This window comes from Setaria italica, chromosome II, assembly GCF_000263155.2.
Source record: "Setaria italica strain Yugu1 chromosome II, Setaria_italica_v2.0, whole genome shotgun sequence".
Lineage (NCBI taxonomy): Eukaryota > Viridiplantae > Streptophyta > Magnoliopsida > Poales > Poaceae > Setaria > Setaria italica.
The window spans coordinates 43,990,928-44,006,751 of NC_028451.1; the positions used below are offsets into that span (position 1 = coordinate 43,990,928).

At 52.1% G+C, this 15,824-nt stretch overlaps 2 protein-coding genes across 2 annotated transcripts; both read right to left on the reverse strand.

Moving 5' to 3' along the window:
• Positions 1-3,763: 3,763 nt before the first annotated feature.
• Positions 3,764-7,780, reverse strand: LOC101752647 (probable leucine-rich repeat receptor-like protein kinase At1g68400). The gene is made up of 2 exons (XM_004958050.3): positions 5,864-7,780; positions 3,764-5,757 (listed from the first exon to the last, which is right to left on the reverse strand). Exons 1-2 carry the CDS (start codon positions 7,383-7,385, stop codon positions 5,201-5,203), a joined length of 2,079 nt encoding a protein of 692 aa, XP_004958107.1. The 5' UTR covers positions 7,386-7,780; the 3' UTR covers positions 3,764-5,200.
• Positions 7,781-14,098: 6,318 nt separating this feature from the next.
• LOC101757520 (GDSL esterase/lipase At5g03600) lies at positions 14,099-15,301 on the reverse strand. The gene is made up of 3 exons (XM_004959726.1): positions 15,253-15,301; positions 14,955-15,176; positions 14,099-14,877 (listed from the first exon to the last, which is right to left on the reverse strand). The coding sequence occupies exons 1-3, from the start codon at positions 15,299-15,301 to the stop codon at positions 14,099-14,101; spliced, it is 1,050 nt and encodes a 349-aa protein (XP_004959783.1).
• Positions 15,302-15,824: the final 523 nt, after the last annotated feature.

A 15,824-nucleotide genomic window follows, 5' to 3' on the forward strand; every position in this document is an offset into this window, starting at 1 on the left:
GAGGGGATTCCTACCTCACCTTATATTATCGGGGGCAGGGTTACAGGTCGTTTGGTTATAAGAATACTAGTCGGATAGGACTAGAGGAGTTCTACTTTTATTACGACGAGTACTTTCCTAATTCTCTACTAAATCCTCTCTTTCCATGTAGACTACACCGTCCTGCACCATGGTTTCCATGTCATATGTATCTCGGTGTCCAACCCCATATTTAGGACTGTCCAAACCTTCTAGTGGATCCATAGATGTATGTATGTATGTATGACAACGGGCACCCTTGCGGAGGGCCGCCGTCGTTGGAGCCCTCGCTGCACGAGGAGAAGATCTGGCGAGGAGGACACGGATGAGGAAGATGTCACACCGGGGGTTGCCGCCACGGGTGCCCTCACCGGGGGAGGGGGGCGCCGCAACACACCGGTCCCTACTTTGCTGCTGTATGCCCGGCCGTGGCTCGCCTTGCTCCGACCTATCCGCCTCGCCGCCGTGCTACTCCAGCCTCAGCAGCCCCACGCAAGCGCCGCGCGGATCCGACACGGTGGGCGGCAGCCTGGGGCTGGGTGCGGAGGAGGAGGACGGTGATGGGGTTGGGGCTAGGTGCGGTGGAGGAGGACGGAGACGGCGACGGTCTAGGGCTGGTGCGACGGTAGCCACGGCTGCATCCATATGCTGGAGGAGGATAAGGGACGAGGTGGAGCGCTGAGGCACAGGGGTCGGATGGAGAAAGGCGGAATAGGGATCCGAGGGTAGTATTATAATAACTAATATTATGTTTAGCTAACTGAACTTTAGCAAGTTAAAAATTAGCTTCTAAGGGCTTGTTTGTTTCCACCCTTCTAAAACCTTAGCTCCTAAAAAGTGAGTAAAAACTGCCTAAAGTGCCAAACACTCCTTCTAAAAAGTGACTAAAATCTTTTAGGAGCCTCGAAAATTTTAGTCCTCCCACCCCCTCCTAAAGCCTCCTAAAACCAGATCTGACCCCTACTACCCCTCATTTATTACCCTCTCTCTCCCGCCTGACTCCCACCCGCCGCCGTCGCCCATCTCCCGCCGCCGCCCAGCACCCTCAACACACCCACGCACACAGGCACAAGCCGGCAACGCATGGCCGGCCGTGGCCTTGGCCGGCGGCGGGGAATGGCAAGGCGCGGCCGGTGATGGGCGCAGGAGCACCGGGGCTTCACCACGACCCCGTTTTGGCTGCTTGTTGGGGATGAGGAGGCCGGGAAGGTGGTGTTCGGCGGCGGCGCCCGAGCTTGGGCCGGCGGCAATGGCGGCCGTGGGATCTGACATCCCCGGCGCCAGGAGCTACGGCGGCGGACAAGGAGTGGTCGAGGGGGAAGAGGAGGGGGTCAGGAAGCCGTGGGAGGCGGCGATTTGAAGATGGTGGAGCGGAGGTCGGGGATTTGGCTGGCGAACGGACTCTGCTCAGCTCGGTGTTTCCTCGGCTGGAGGAGGAAGAAGAGATGAGTGAGTGAGAGAGAGAGAGAGAGGAACAGGGGTAGCGGGTTGGCCGAGATTCGAGGGGAGGGGGCGGCGCCAGCGGGAGGAGGGAAGGGGCGGTCCGGGGCCAGCGGCAGGGATGGCCAGCGCCGGCGGAGGGGCGGTCCGGGGCTGGCGGCGGGCGGGCCAAGCGCCAACAGCAGGGGCATGGGGAAGGGCATCTTAAGTATTTTACCACTTTATTATTGCCTTTAGTCACTTTTAGGAGGTGGAACCAAACATACTTTTAGAAGGTACCTAAAAACTGTCCAAAATCTTTTAGGAGTTAAAACTTTAGGAGGGTGGAAACAAACAGGCCAGTTTTAGCCCGCTAAAGTTCTGGATCCGAAAGGGACCCGCACCTCCTCGACCAGTTCACCTCCATGACGTTTTCAGGACCACGCAAGCAAAGCAAGAGTCCGCTTTCCCACTACGCTCAGATCCGCACGGCCGGTCACGACCCCGGCGTGGCTCCCGGCATCGTGACGCGCGAGGAAAGTCGGTTGCGGCCACGCGTACGCAGTGCCTGCCTCGCACACAACGACGACCGAAGCAAAGTCAGTCAGCCCGGCGCTCCCGTCCCGGCCAAGTGGGAGAAAAAACAAGCGGAATGTTCCAGTAGCAGTGCGGTACCTAACGCGGTTTTACCACTACCCGAGAGGGCGGACATTTTTCCGTGCAACGCTTCAATGCTTTGCTCGGTCGATCACCCGCACACGCCCTTCCGGATCGAGCTTCTCCAACCGCCCTCCACCCGTCACGATTCGCCAGCCTAATACGCCATCGATCTCTCGATCCTGCGAGAGCAGCGTTGCCACTTGGCAGCCACGATTTTCGTACCATGCATCATCAGCGCGTCCGTCCGCAAGTCCGTTGGCCGGTGGCAAGCCGCGAGCACATCGACTGAGCTCTCGGCCGGGAAGAATGAAGAGTCCACGGCGAACGCGGGGGATACCGCAGATCCGCCGCCGCAGCTGCCGTGGCGAAACGGTCAGATGCTCGGTGAAATGAAATATCTGGCCGCCGGCCCAACGGTGGGAGGACGCCGTCGTGGCCTCGTGGGCGTGCGTGGTTGTAGGCAGGGCACGCGCGGACGGGGCCAGAAGGGAAGGGCGCCGAACCGAAGTACCGAACATCGGTGGTGGGTGGCGTGGCCGCGATACGGCGGAGTATTTTACTACGCGGACAGCTAGTGTGTGGGGGCCGTTGGCAACTGTCACGCCAGCTGTGGCCACCAGCTTGGGTCTCGCCCATGCGCGCATGACCGTTTCCCGCCGATCCTCTGGATCCGCCCCTCCGTGCCACCCCTCGTGGGGCTCATCATGCCAAGGCGTGTCCTCTGTCCTGTAGTACTAGCGAAGGGCCATCACAAAATCCGTGCGGCATTTTCCAAACACAGCCAACATTTTCTCTCTCTTTTTTGAATCTAAACTAGTACGAGCAAAATTACCTTACTGAGGAATCCGAGATTGGTTTTTATGCCACGAAGCGTTCCGAAGCAACTTTGTTATCAAGCGAGTCAGGATCACACGTTTCAGGAGCGCTAGGAATATACCCCACGGAACGAAGTTTCCTTCGCGCGGGCGGCTCGTGCCGTCGTGAAGACGCGCAACGAAAGGCGGCGGCCGGCGACGGACGCGCTCAGGCGCGCGTGCGTGGTCAGGTCAGCATAGAGGATCCCAACGGCCCGCGCAACCGCGAGGCAATGCCAGGCTGCCAGACCGGGCGCGCCACCAAACGCGGCGGAACCCAACAAATGGCCAGCCAGCCGCGCGCCGTGCGGGCCTACCCTCGCCTCGCCCGGTCGCCCCACAACCTCCTCACGCAACCTACCTGGCCGCGCCCGGCGGCCCTAGGCCTCCTCTATAAAACCATCGCCCCTGCGCACCGTCCTCCCCCACCTCCCGATCAAGCCATCCAGCCGCCTCTCCTCGCCCTCCTGCCTGCGCGCATCTCTCTAGAGCTTAAACTCTCCTAGAGAGATCTCAGGCAGCCCCAATAACCAACCGCTCGACCCAACTCGTCGTCGTCGTCGTCGCAGATGGCCGGCCTCAGGATGAAGCTCGTCGCCGCCGCCGCCGTGGCCGCCGCGCTCGTGGCGTCCGCCGCCGCCCAGGCCCCCGCGCCAGCGCCCACCTCCGACGCCTCGGCCGCGGTGCCCCTCGCGGCGGCGTCCTTCGCCGCCGCCGCCTTCGGCTACCTCTTCTGCTAGATCCGTCGTCCGGGGATGCCGTCGTGCTCCCTGGCCGGTCGGGCCTGCTGATGATGATATGATTCGTTTTGGCGTGAGTCGAGTCCCCTGTTCGTGGCGCGTGTTGAGGGATGTCGGTGGGCGTGTGTATGTACGAGTCGGCGGCGGGTGGAGGTGTGCGCGCGTGGTTGGATACGTGCGTCGACGCACCACTCTTTGTGGTGGAGATCATGTACCCGCTGCGCTTCTGTTTATCAATGAGATGATTTATTTGATTCTTTTCATCTTATATACAATATACATGAGAATTGCGTATTCAGTTTGTTGTGTTTTGCTCTGCAAACTTGCGATGTGCAGATTGTTGTAAAACACTGTCGAACGATTCTCCCTCAATCGAGTTCTTCCGTTACAAAGAAAAAGAAAACGGTGCATCTCTCTTAAAAAAACGATTACTATTCTTACGACCTGAAAATTAAGGGGTGCAGGCTACAGTTCAAAGATGTAATTGGAATCTGAAATCGATTTGACCGACTAAGGAACCCACCATCTGAATTCTAAGCAAAACGACCGGCATAACGACTTTCATTTATGACCAACCAATTCAGAATTGACAAGCTTTATTTTTCCTCCCTCCCTCGAAAAGAATGCTGTGGCACGGAGTCCTCGTGAAGTTCGTTAGGAGATGCCGGGCCGGGGTTGCTTAATTAGTTTGGTGAGGGATCCGAACGTTGAAATGATTGAAGCATGTTGGCGTCGCCACTTGCCAGCCAAGAAGCCATGTGCTGCTCGTTAAGCACTGGTCCACAGATGAGTTGTCTTGGTAGGGGCAGCCGTACCCGCTGTATCAGCGCTGGCATGCTCCAAGCTGGAAATGGTGAGCCGTCGCAATCGCTGCAGTATTACCCGACTAATATGTGCTTTATGGAATTGCAGGACTGCTTAATTTTGACCGTGCTCGTGGATTTAGATGCTGGTCGATGGCTCCAGCTCGATGCCTTTTCCTACTGTACTGGCTACTGCCGACCGAGAGTCTCAGAGCGTGCAGAATGCAGGTCGAGTTCCGCAAAGTTGTTGGCGTACACAGCTGGGGATTGGGCCAGTGCCAGCTCTACACACCACTGGGCCACCTTTGTGTTTTCTCCGGCCTGCTTGAAAATGTATTGGGCCAGTTTGTTGGGCCGCTTACTTACATCTGTGCTCAGCTAAATCCAGCGAGAACAATGGAAGAGTTTTTGGCTCTATACAACAAATCTTTTGGTTTTTTCCCCCCCTTTCTTTTTCATCCACATAAGACACCCACGATGGCGTTTATATTTGTAAGATAACTGAGTTGCATTTTTAAGTGCCTCATTTCTGGATTATCGGGCAGCTTCTGAAAGGAAGCTCCAATTATAGTAGACGAAGTAGAAGGTTTTTTTTTCGATTCAAGACCTGGAACGTAGGTAGCTAGAGTCTACGCACTGCAGTTACATACTGACAAATTGCAATGGCGAGTCGGCGACCGACAAGCAGAGGCCAGGCACAGCTGCGTCACATGAACTCGCTCATCATGGCGAGCACCTGCGCCATCGTGGGCCTCTCCTCCGGCGCCTCGGCGGTGCACAGCACGCCGATCTTCACCATCCCCATCGTCTCCTCCCCTTCGCCGCCTTCCTCGCCGTCGGCGGCCTTGTGGTCCGTCACCACCTCCAGGAGCACCATCCCGAAGCTGTACACGTCGGACTCCTGCGTCGCCCTCGCGCCCGCGCCCGACGCCAGCTCCGGCGCCGCGTACCCGTGCCACCCGACGCTCGCCGCTGGCGGGGCCGCCGACGACGTCGCGGTCGCCGCCCGGCCCAGGAACAGGTCCGGCGGGCACCGAGCGGCCTGCGGGACGACGGACTGCTGGATGTTTGTGGCGTAGCGCATGAGCCCGCACTCGGACACGCACGCGCCGCCGCGCTCGTCCAGGAGGATGTTGGACGGCTTCACGTTCGCGTGCACAAGCGCCGGCCGCGCCGGGAACGTGTGGATGTAGTTCAGGCCCTGCGCCGCGCCGAACAGTATGCTCTTCCTCCCCGCCCAGTCCAGGCTCCTCGCGCCACCACCTGCAGCAACAACAACGGCCCGTCAGGAACACTCGCTTTCTTGCACCGACTGCAAATTGGCAATGCATTTGGGATTTCATTATCTCATTTCAGCGCGACGACGCACCACTGGCTTGCAGAAGGGACTGGAGGCTCCCGTTGGGGAGGAAGTCGTAGACGAGGAGGCGCTCGCCGTTGGAGTTGCAGTACCCCCTGAGGCTGACGACGTGCCGGTGGCGGAGCCGGCCGACGAGCCGCATGTGGCGGTCGAACGCCTTGCTCCGGCTGGCGGGGAACTGCAGCGCGCTCAGGCGCTTGACGGCCACCACGATGCCGTCGTCGAGCACCGCCTTGTAGGTGCTCCCGGACACGCCCTTGCCGAGCACCTCGGCGGACGCCTTGAGGAGGCTCTCCAGCCGCAGCTCCTCGCCGCCCTCGAAGCAGACCAACCCGCCGCTCTTCTGGCACTTGTCGTCCCCGTTCGCCCTCTTCTCTTGCTCCTCGAAGCAGAGTGCCGCGTCGGAGGCGTCCTTCGCCGACCGGAGCTTCCTCCTCATGTAGACGAACATGGCCACGGAGATGGCTAGCGAGACCGTGATGAGCACTGCGTTGCCAATGCCGGTGGCCATGAGTGCAGTCAAGCTAAGCTTACTGAAACCTCCATTGCTGGAACTGGAAGGCACACTACCACTAACGTTCACTGCAGCACCAGGAGATTGAGCAGCGATACTGGTGGTAGCATTGGAAGAACTATCCGATCCTAACGCATTATAAGCACGAACACATCTTGGCAGAGGCGTGCCACAGAGAGCGAGATTGCCGCCGAAAGCCGACCTCGGGAACCTGGACAGATCGCCGGAGATCTCCCCAGCGAGCTTGTTCCCGGACACGTTCAAGCTCCTGAGCGACGGGGCGCGCAGCGCCTCCAGGCCTCCACGGAAGCCATTGTGCTCCGCTCTAAGCGTGAGCAGAGCACCCAGCGAGATGTTCAGGCTCCCGGTGAGCCGGTTGCGGGCGACGAGCAGGTGCCGCAGCCACGGGCTCGCCGTGGCGTCGTCCAGCGGGGGGAGGGCGCCGGACAGGGAGTTGTTCCTGACGGCGAGCGCCCTGATATGGCTGAGCCGCAGGAGCGGCGCCACCTCGCCGGCCAGCGAGGCGCCGTCGAGGAAGACCCCCACCACCCTGCCCCTGGAGCACCTGATCCCGAACCACGTGCTGGAGCACGGGTTGGGGCCGTGCCAGGTCGCCAGGGCCGTGGCGTTCGGGTTGTAGGACTTGAAGGAGAGCAGCGCGGGCAGGTCCTGGTGGCCGCCATTGCCGACCTCTCCGTGCACAGAAGGTACCGATAGGTGGTAGACGAGGACGGCGAGGAGCAGGAAGGTGGAATGGTGGAAACGAGGCATTTTGGTAGCTGTAAGAATTTTCTTCTGTGTTTGACCGAGAAATCTATCCACTCGTTTTATAGCACGGGCCGGTAACAATTCAGCGCGGGGAAGTAGAAAATTTTGAATGGCGCACGAGCACAAAGGCGTGGAACGACGACGAGCAGAGGGGTCCAAAGAGGAAAGCTGGGTACCTGCGCCGACGTCGTGGGTGGGTGTCGATGCTGAGGTCGTGGGGAGGAGGGTGGAGGTGAAAAGCGGCGCCATGGAGGACAGGAGGAGAGGTCCAAGGGGATGGGGAGCTGACGAGGTGCCCTTTTTCCTCCCTTGGGCAGAAGGAACTTGGACGTATCTGGTGGGCTGCACGTAGCCGTGATGGTCGTCGCGCCGGGGAGATGCTGGTGCTCGCTTCGCTTTACGGAAGCGGCCGAAAGGAAGCAAGAGGGCTCGGGGTTCCACGGCGCGTGGTGGAGTATCGGGTTCACGAGACGAGACGGGAGTAGCGAGTGGGGACGTTGGCGTCAGGTGGCGCCACGCACCGGTAGGGGAGCAGACAGGAATGGATTCCAGCTTCACGTTGCACTAGTCCCCCAGAGTCACAGTGAACCCGGAACACTGAACTGGGTTCAGGTGTCGGGGCATCTATTGTTGGGTCCGTTCGTGCTGTGGGCCGAGCCAGGTCTTGCCACCCGATCCAGCCCAGTAACCGGAGTAGCCAAGATTTTGTTGGGGCGTCGGGTTCAAACTTCAAATTGGCAGGTGGAGACGCTTCCAAACGGGTTCATAGTGAGTCATTGCTACTGGTACTACGGAGGACTAGGAAGGTTAATTATCATTATGAACAGTGTTAGTTAGCACCGTCGTCTGAATGAAAGGTCATGACATGCTCGTGAAACCTCGATTCTAATGTATGCGCGCAGTTTTTGGTATATCAACTCAGAACTCGACTGGTGGTGTGGTGAGCACAAAAATGCATCTTGTTTTTTTTTTCCCACTAAGGGCTACGTCCAAATTTCATTACTGTTTAGGCAATGAAATTACAGAGTATGAGAGTTGTCGACACCATGGTCACACCAGAGATTACAAAAGCATCTCCAGGAGGACAGGTGCAGACGGCCTTTCCACCTGGGAGGAATAAAGCGAGCCTACTTATTACATGACACAGAACTAACAGCATGCTAAACATCTCACAGCCAACCAAACTAGGAACATTTCTCAACCAGCCTCCAAAGTTGCTTTGAGCATCACACTGTATCCAGACTTCCTGGCTTGATTTGGGACAGCACTTCTTCTCTTTTTTACTGCAGCAGTACCATCCCTGTGTCGTCGGTTGTTGCTTCACGGGGGTGAAAGTGCAACGCCGTCGCCTTCATTGCATCAGCGCCAGCCTCCAGGATCGTCCTCCCCTCCGGCTTATGAAGACCTGCTCAATATGAAATGAAAACAGATGCTGAACATATAATCTCTGAAGGAGATTTGACCTATTTTTTATCAAAGCAAGCAGCATTTCTAGCTTTCCAGAGTGCCCAGCAGACCGCTGACAGCCCCACCACATGGATGTTTTTGTTTTGTGACATATACTATCTAGTCCATTCCCAAAATTGGGCAAAGGTAGTTGGTCTACATGGAGCACCAATTACCATGGCAATAAGGCTCCATACATACCTAGCCAAGGCATATCCAAAGAAAAGGTGTTTCGATGTTTTCTTCCATATGACAGAAACAACAGCTTTTGTCCCCCTGCCAGTTGCGTTTTATAAGGTTGTCTTTAGTCAGAATAGCATCTTTTTGGATTAACCACATAAAGATTTTTATCTTCAAAGGGATTTTGGCTTTCCAAATATTGTCATGAGGACTGGGTATAGACTACCGCCTCATCATCGACACATCGAACAACGATGGCAAGGATGCCAAGTACGAGGCGGTGGTTCATGAGAAAAACTGGGGAGACCAAATCACTCTCTTGTCCTTTAAGCGAGCAGACTCTCAGCAACAATTGGCATGAGCATGTTAATCACTCTCTTGTCCTTTAAGGATGCCAATGATTTGTAGTAGGGTTGCCACCTTGATTAATGCTTATCACTACTTGCTCTACAACTATTGCATTTTGTGTTTACTCCATTTAGCGTCCTTTCGTTACGCCTTGCTTAATGCTTATCACTACTTGCTCTACAACTGCTGCATTTTGTGTTTACTCCATTTAGCGTCCTTTTGTTAATCGTTGAAATGGCGTGGTAGCTGCTGCGTAATGCGTATCATGTAATTTGGCATCTCCAATATAAATGGGATTTTCAGCCTAAATAAAATGTGATTGGGAAATTTGGCTTCCCACTTTTGTACATGATGCAAACGGTCATATACATGCACACACAATTACAAATACACGCACGCTAGTTCGATCTTCAAGTTTAATATAGTTTCAGCTGTTCAAACATTGGATTGAACATGACCGATCCATTTGAAAGTAGATTGCTTTCAAACACAAAACGTGGATTGCGTTAAATATTTTTATTAGACATATTAGGAATGTAAAAGTCAAATTTATAATAATTTAACCAAACATTAGTCAAATTCTATAAATCCTCAGTATAAAAGTTATATGGATGAATTCAAATATGAAATATCTTACTTCTATACATCTAATAGTATATTGTAATAGAAACTATATCAGTCAATATATATCTATAAATATTTTCAAATCATCATGTGCCTACTAAAAACAAACAAAGTTAATGTTATGGTTGTGATTTTATTGCTACAAATATTACTAGTATTATAAGAGCATCTGCAGCAGTCTCCCAATAAATATTTCCCAATAACTAGTTAATAGGGATATTCCAATATCACTTTCATCGTTATTGGGAGAGTTGCTTTTGCAGTCTCCCAATAATTTCATCCCAATCCAACTACCGTATTGAGAGAGTTACAACTCCTTTATTTAGGGAGAGTTGGGATGAATTATTGGGTTGTCCCAATAATTATTGGGAAAAGGGAAAGTTAAAGGAAGACTGTTGGAACACTATTTTCTTATCAACTCTCTCAATATGATAGTTGGATTGAGGAAAGGGAGATTGCTAAAGATGCTCTAATAAGCTATGTATTCAAAACAAAGTGGTCATGCGGGTATTAGAGTTGTGATCCGAAATAACGGCAGGAAAATTCTGTTATCTGCATGGCGAGTCATTTTTTATGCAGTGAGCGTACAGGAAGTGGAGGCATTGGCATGCAAAGAAGGGTGGCCCTTGAAGGGAGCCCGCGATCTTAGAGTTAGACTGCAGTGCGGTCATTCACTAAATCAAGGAAGCGAGTAAGATGATACTAGCTAGCATAATTTTTCACGGTCTAGAAGGCTAAGCGCCTAGCGGAAAGTCTCCCATGTCTCGTTTTGAGTCATGTAAAGAGATAGCAGAACGTAGTCGCACATGAGCTTGCGAAGCAAATCGCAATGTAGTGTGGTGTGATCATCCCCCACTTATATGAGCATTTGATTGCTCATGCCTGTAATTTTTTTTTTGAGCAATCAATAAAGCGCTCTCTCTTTTTTTAAAAAAAATTTGCAAAGAAAGAGACTACGAATCAAAGTTGGAGAATGTGACGAGTCAAAGCATATTGTGAAATGGAGGCAGCAAAATCCTAACGCTTCCTGTCGCATCGACGTTCGAGCTCTGTGTACTTAATTGATTGCCACGTAGAAGCCGAAGAGTGCAGCGTCGATTCAACTGGCGCGCGTCTAGACCCTATAAAAGGACGGGGTTTCCAAGGCAGCACTGCACCGATGCTTGCTCTGCACCAGCAAAGGCAGTCAAACTAACAGTACGCCGGGCACCGGAAGATCGATCGACCAGGCATGTCGCCGCCGCCGGAGCAGGACAGGAGGCTTGGCGTCGTCAAGCCGGAGCCCGAACCCATGATCAAGCTCAAGGTGCTGGACAACGAGGGTCGCAGGGTCTTCCACACCATGAGGATGTCCGACAAGCTCCAGGCGGTCATGGATGCGTACTACGCGAAGGCGCCCGACGTGACCTACGGCTCCGGGACCTTCATGTTCGATGGATCCATCCGGCTGCGGGGCAGCGAGACGCCGGCGGAGCACGGTCTGCAAGATGACGACGTGATCGACTCCTACGAGGACCTGGTGGGCGGCGGACGGGACGACGCCTGATGCACCGGACCGGCGGCTGATCGATCGATGGCCGCGCGAGTACGTCGTAGCAGTCGTTTAATGGATGTCGTTATATTATCATTCGCCAGTCATCACTAGTCTCCAATTATTACAAAGACGTATCATCTACTAGGATTCATCTTTCTACTATACATGCAAGGTGGATCCAATATGTTCTCTTGAAACTTTGTTATTGATGTATCTTCACAGTTTACCTGCTGAATTCAACTGTCAAAACTTTTCTAAGGCCCTGTTTGGATCATTGGAATTGAATTCCATCCTAATAGTCATAATTTAGACACAAATTAATTAAGCTAATATAATTGTATGTGGAATATAGTTGTATATTATAGTTGGTGATATAGGAGAGATACTTGTATGCTGCACTTCTACTATAGAGAAGCGAGTCTAAGAGCGTGCTATAAGAATTGAATTCCATTCTAATAACCATAATCTATAGAATCAATTTCCATCTCCCACCCCATGAATTTAAGATAGGCTTATATCTAAACTTTGGAAAGTTGTGGAATGCCACATTCCAACATAAATTAGCCTACTCCATTAAATAGATTCCAATTCCTTGGACCCAAACGAGGCCTAAGCGAAATGCAAGCGTTCGTGGTATAGCACTTGGATCATCCACGGCCCGATGATCGATTGCCCAGGCGGCTGAGATCTCTTTAGTCGTCTAGAGCTCACGGGGGAATTCCGAAGATGCGTTCGGGGCATTCGATAGCTTATCCGCGTCCTGGTACGTCATGATTCATGAACAGTTTGATCTGGTAAATTATGATTTCATTGAAGACATTGCCGTTCCATTTTCTATTGATGAATTTTTTTATTAATCTTCTCGTAAAAAGTTTTTGACGAGGCACTTTATGCGATCCATTGCTTACGATATACATCAAGTTCAACAAAGTGGTTTGGCCTTTTTTTTAGATATGCAAAATATAAATCTATTGATGCAACTTTGAGACATGAAAACATATAATTTGACTACTCTTGGAGTAAAACCTACAAATTAAAGTATTGACTATTTGATACAACCTACGTAAAGAAACAGAGTAAGCAATGCACGTCAAGCAGACAAATGATACGATCAAGTTCAACAAATTAAAGTGGTTAGTGGTGAGAAGCAGATTTTGGTAGGCATATACTTCCGTCTCATCATCGATGCGTCGAACAACAATGGCACGGATGGCAAGTATGAGGCGGTGGTGCACGAGATGGATTGGGGAGAAAAACTCTCCCTTGAGTCCTTTTAAGTCGGCTAATTGATCTACAGTTAGAATGACCGTCTTAATGCAATTATCCTAAATAATGATGTCAAGGTGTATTTTCATGCCTTTGGATTTTTTTATGGTTATATACAATTGTCTCAGGAAGCTTGTGCCTCAAGCATGTCTCTCTCCTAGGAGTAGATCACTGCCTCACTGGAGACCACAAGATCATAGAGCTTCCGACTAAAGTGAGCAGTTTCTTCGAGCTTCTGAGTTCACCAGAAAGAGCGAGGTTGCTACTAAAGGGAGCAGTTTGTTCGAGCTTCTGACTAAATCGATCCAAAATTATGTCAAACAATTTCCACTAAATTACAAGATAACTATATATTGCAGGAGCTGATGTGATATGAATCCACTAAATCACTTCCAAGTTGTATTTGAACAAACTGTCCATCGGTTTCCATCCATTTCGCCGGAATACAAGCTCTTATTAGTAAGGGCTGCATGCAAGGACTGTCTTAATTTTTTGCTGTAAGGTAAAACTAGTTGTCAATTAATTTCAGGCCAATCATTTTCTACTAAAAATTGCAAGATACTACTTAATTTGACACATCCAATTAATATTTTCCAAATTGTATCGAACACCCTGTCCATCAGCCATTTGTTGGCAACGTCACGAGGCTAAGTGCTATTAAATGCCTCAGTCGTGTCTCCAATCTTCAGCAAAAACTATGAACCTGCCAATCTTGTTAGTACTTCAATAGACTTCCTCGATTCTAAATTATAGTTCACTTTAGCGTTGTTCTAAACCAAACTATTCTCTCTGACTAAATGTATAGAAAAATAGAACAATATCTACTATCAGCATATTTCTTAGCAGATTCAATGAAACTATAATTTGACGTTATAGATCTTAATGCCTTTTTTATGAACTTGATCAAAGTTAAAGAGATTTGACTCAGAACAATACTCGTATATACTACTTACATTTTAAAAGAAGTATAAAATAAAGTAGTTATTGTAATGAATGTAAAATAAGCTTAGAAGAAACCTCAATGACCAAATTGGGACTGCAGAAAGTACTTTCTCCACCCTATTACTGGCTCCGCACGCACAAGAGAAACAAAAGCACGAGCTTGTGGCCATTATTCAAACAATAAAATTAGCACTAGTCACTTGGAGAGAAACCGGCAAAACATCCAGAAATATACCACACATAGGGGTGGTAATGGATCATGCCTCCTTCACAATCCAACTCAACCCTATTTATTTTTAGTTCAAAATCATATATTATTATAGCCCGATACATATTGAGCCTGATCCTTAAATTTGCTAAGTTAAATTAGAGGGCCCTTTACCACACCTAACCACGCCACAAGAACAAAATTCAACAAGCTGTTGGTAACTCGGTACTCTACCGGTTGGATACAAAACAATATTAAAAACTGCTGCTACTAATATTCTCTTAATGAAATACATGCACGTTTATAAAAAAAATGACTCACATGACCCTCCTAAACCTAGAGAACAGACTCGATTGAAACTAATCGGAACGTAATAATAGTGAGCAAAGTCACTGGCATGTAAATAAACTAAGTCTAAGTAAGAGCTGTATATCTAGAATATGAGGTCTTGATGGACTCCTCGAACTCGTTGACGACGGCCTTCCATCCGGCATGGGTCGGGTTGATGTCGTCCCAGTAGAAGAACTTGTCCGGCTTGGACCCCAGGCTGTACTGCGGCTCACCGTCCTGCACCTGCCCGCAGAACCCGCTCTGGTCGAAGCTCTCGCAGCACGACTCCAGCCTGTACTTGAACTGCTTCGATCGCGGCGACGGGCCCGCGTAGTGGCTGAATGCGGCTTTCAGGTCGAGGTTGAAGACGGCCTCGTCCTGGAACACCTTCTCCTCGAGGTACGAGTTGTGGATGCTCGCCACCTTCTGGCTGTCGCACTTGGCATCGTAGACGCCGTCCTCGGACCTCGACAGCCACGGCGTGCACCCGAGCGGGGGCAGCGAGGTCACCACCACCTTCTCGACGCCCAGGTCCATCAGCTGGTCCACGGCGTCGGCGATCTTGTCCGTCACCTCCTGGGCCTTGGCCTTCACCTCCGTGCTGGTCATGTCGTTGAAGCGCTCGTAGTCGCGCCTGCCGGAGAAGGCGATGAGCGCGACGGAGTCCGTGAGGTCCTCGTCGATGATGCCGAGCCTGACCAGCCTCTTGAACTTGTCCACCTGCCTGCCGAGCCTGGGCGCGTCGCTCGTCCCCTCCACCACGCCGGCGCCGCCGACGGCGAAGTTCATGCCGGACGGATCGACGCCGTCCTGCTTCCTCTTACTCTCCGCCGGAGGGGACTCCTTCCGCCCCAGAATCCTCGCTGCACAAATTATGTATTGATGAGACAGGGCCAGGATTTAGAATATTAAGTACTGATCCGAGCTTATTATTACGTACCGAAGAAATCAGAGAGGACCAAGCCGTTGGAGAAGCGGCCGCTTGGAGTGGCGCCGTGCTCCTTGTCGTTGCTGCCGTACGGGTAGTACCATGCGCGCGTCGTCTTGGTCAGGTCTGCTAGCGGGAAGTTGCCGGCGTCGGCGAACTCGTCGCCGAACACGAACAGCTTATACCGCCGGCCCGAGTCGCTGTCGCGATGGCGTCGGGACTCCACATGAGCAGCTGCTAACAACAACGTTAATTAAAGCTCCGATCCGAGAGCAGGACAATGCACGACAGCAAGCAGAACAACACATACCGTTCAGCAGGAGTAGGAGGCCGCAGACGGCGGCGAAAAGAAGCTTCATGTTGGCTGGTTCCTTGGATTTCGATCGAAGGCGAGTTGCGCGGGGCGCGGGTGTTGAGGTGAGTCAATTGCTGAGTCGTGGTGCCAGGACGACGGCGAGCGTCGCAATTTATACACGGGAGATCGAGTTCCGAGTCCTACTGGGGGTGGGGGAGGCGCGCTTGTTTGCCCAGTCCGCCGCCGACTGTAACTCGTTTCCAAGCCTAGCTGCTACACTGACGAACAACAAGTCAGAAAGCCGACGATTCCTGCTCGGAGTTGGCGGGTTGGCGGGCCTTTTCTCTCTAGGATCTCACCAGGCCTCAAAATACCCGGGCCAGTACAGCAGAAGAGGCCCATCGCTACCACCCCAATACATGCATACGACCAGCGTTCACTAATGGGCCCCATCCCTGTCTGCACGGACGACGATAGAAGTTGGCCCGAAATCAACACGGCTGGGCCTGGGCTGTGCATCACAGAACCCTTTTTTTCTTTGGCGACGAACAAAACCCCTCGCCACTACTACTTAGCCACGCATGATG

Excerpts from the sequence above, each read along its gene's own strand:
- LOC101752647 (XM_004958050.3), bottom strand. The coding sequence starts at position 7,385 with ATGGCGCCGCTTTTCACCTCCACCCTCCTCCCCACGACCTCAGCATCG. Across the intron at positions 5,758-5,863 it reads GTCCCTTCTGCAAGCCAGTG|GTGGTGGCGCGAGGAGCCTG; the intron begins GTGCGTCGTCGC and ends TTGTTGCTGCAG.
- LOC101757520 (XM_004959726.1), bottom strand. The coding sequence starts at position 15,301 with ATGAAGCTTCTTTTCGCCGCCGTCTGCGGCCTCCTACTCCTGCTGAAC. Across the intron at positions 15,177-15,252 it reads CCTCCTACTCCTGCTGAACG|CTGCTCATGTGGAGTCCCGA; the intron begins GTATGTGTTGTT and ends TGTTGTTAGCAG. Across the intron at positions 14,878-14,954 it reads GGTCCTCTCTGATTTCTTCG|CGAGGATTCTGGGGCGGAAG; the intron begins GTACGTAATAAT and ends TAATTTGTGCAG.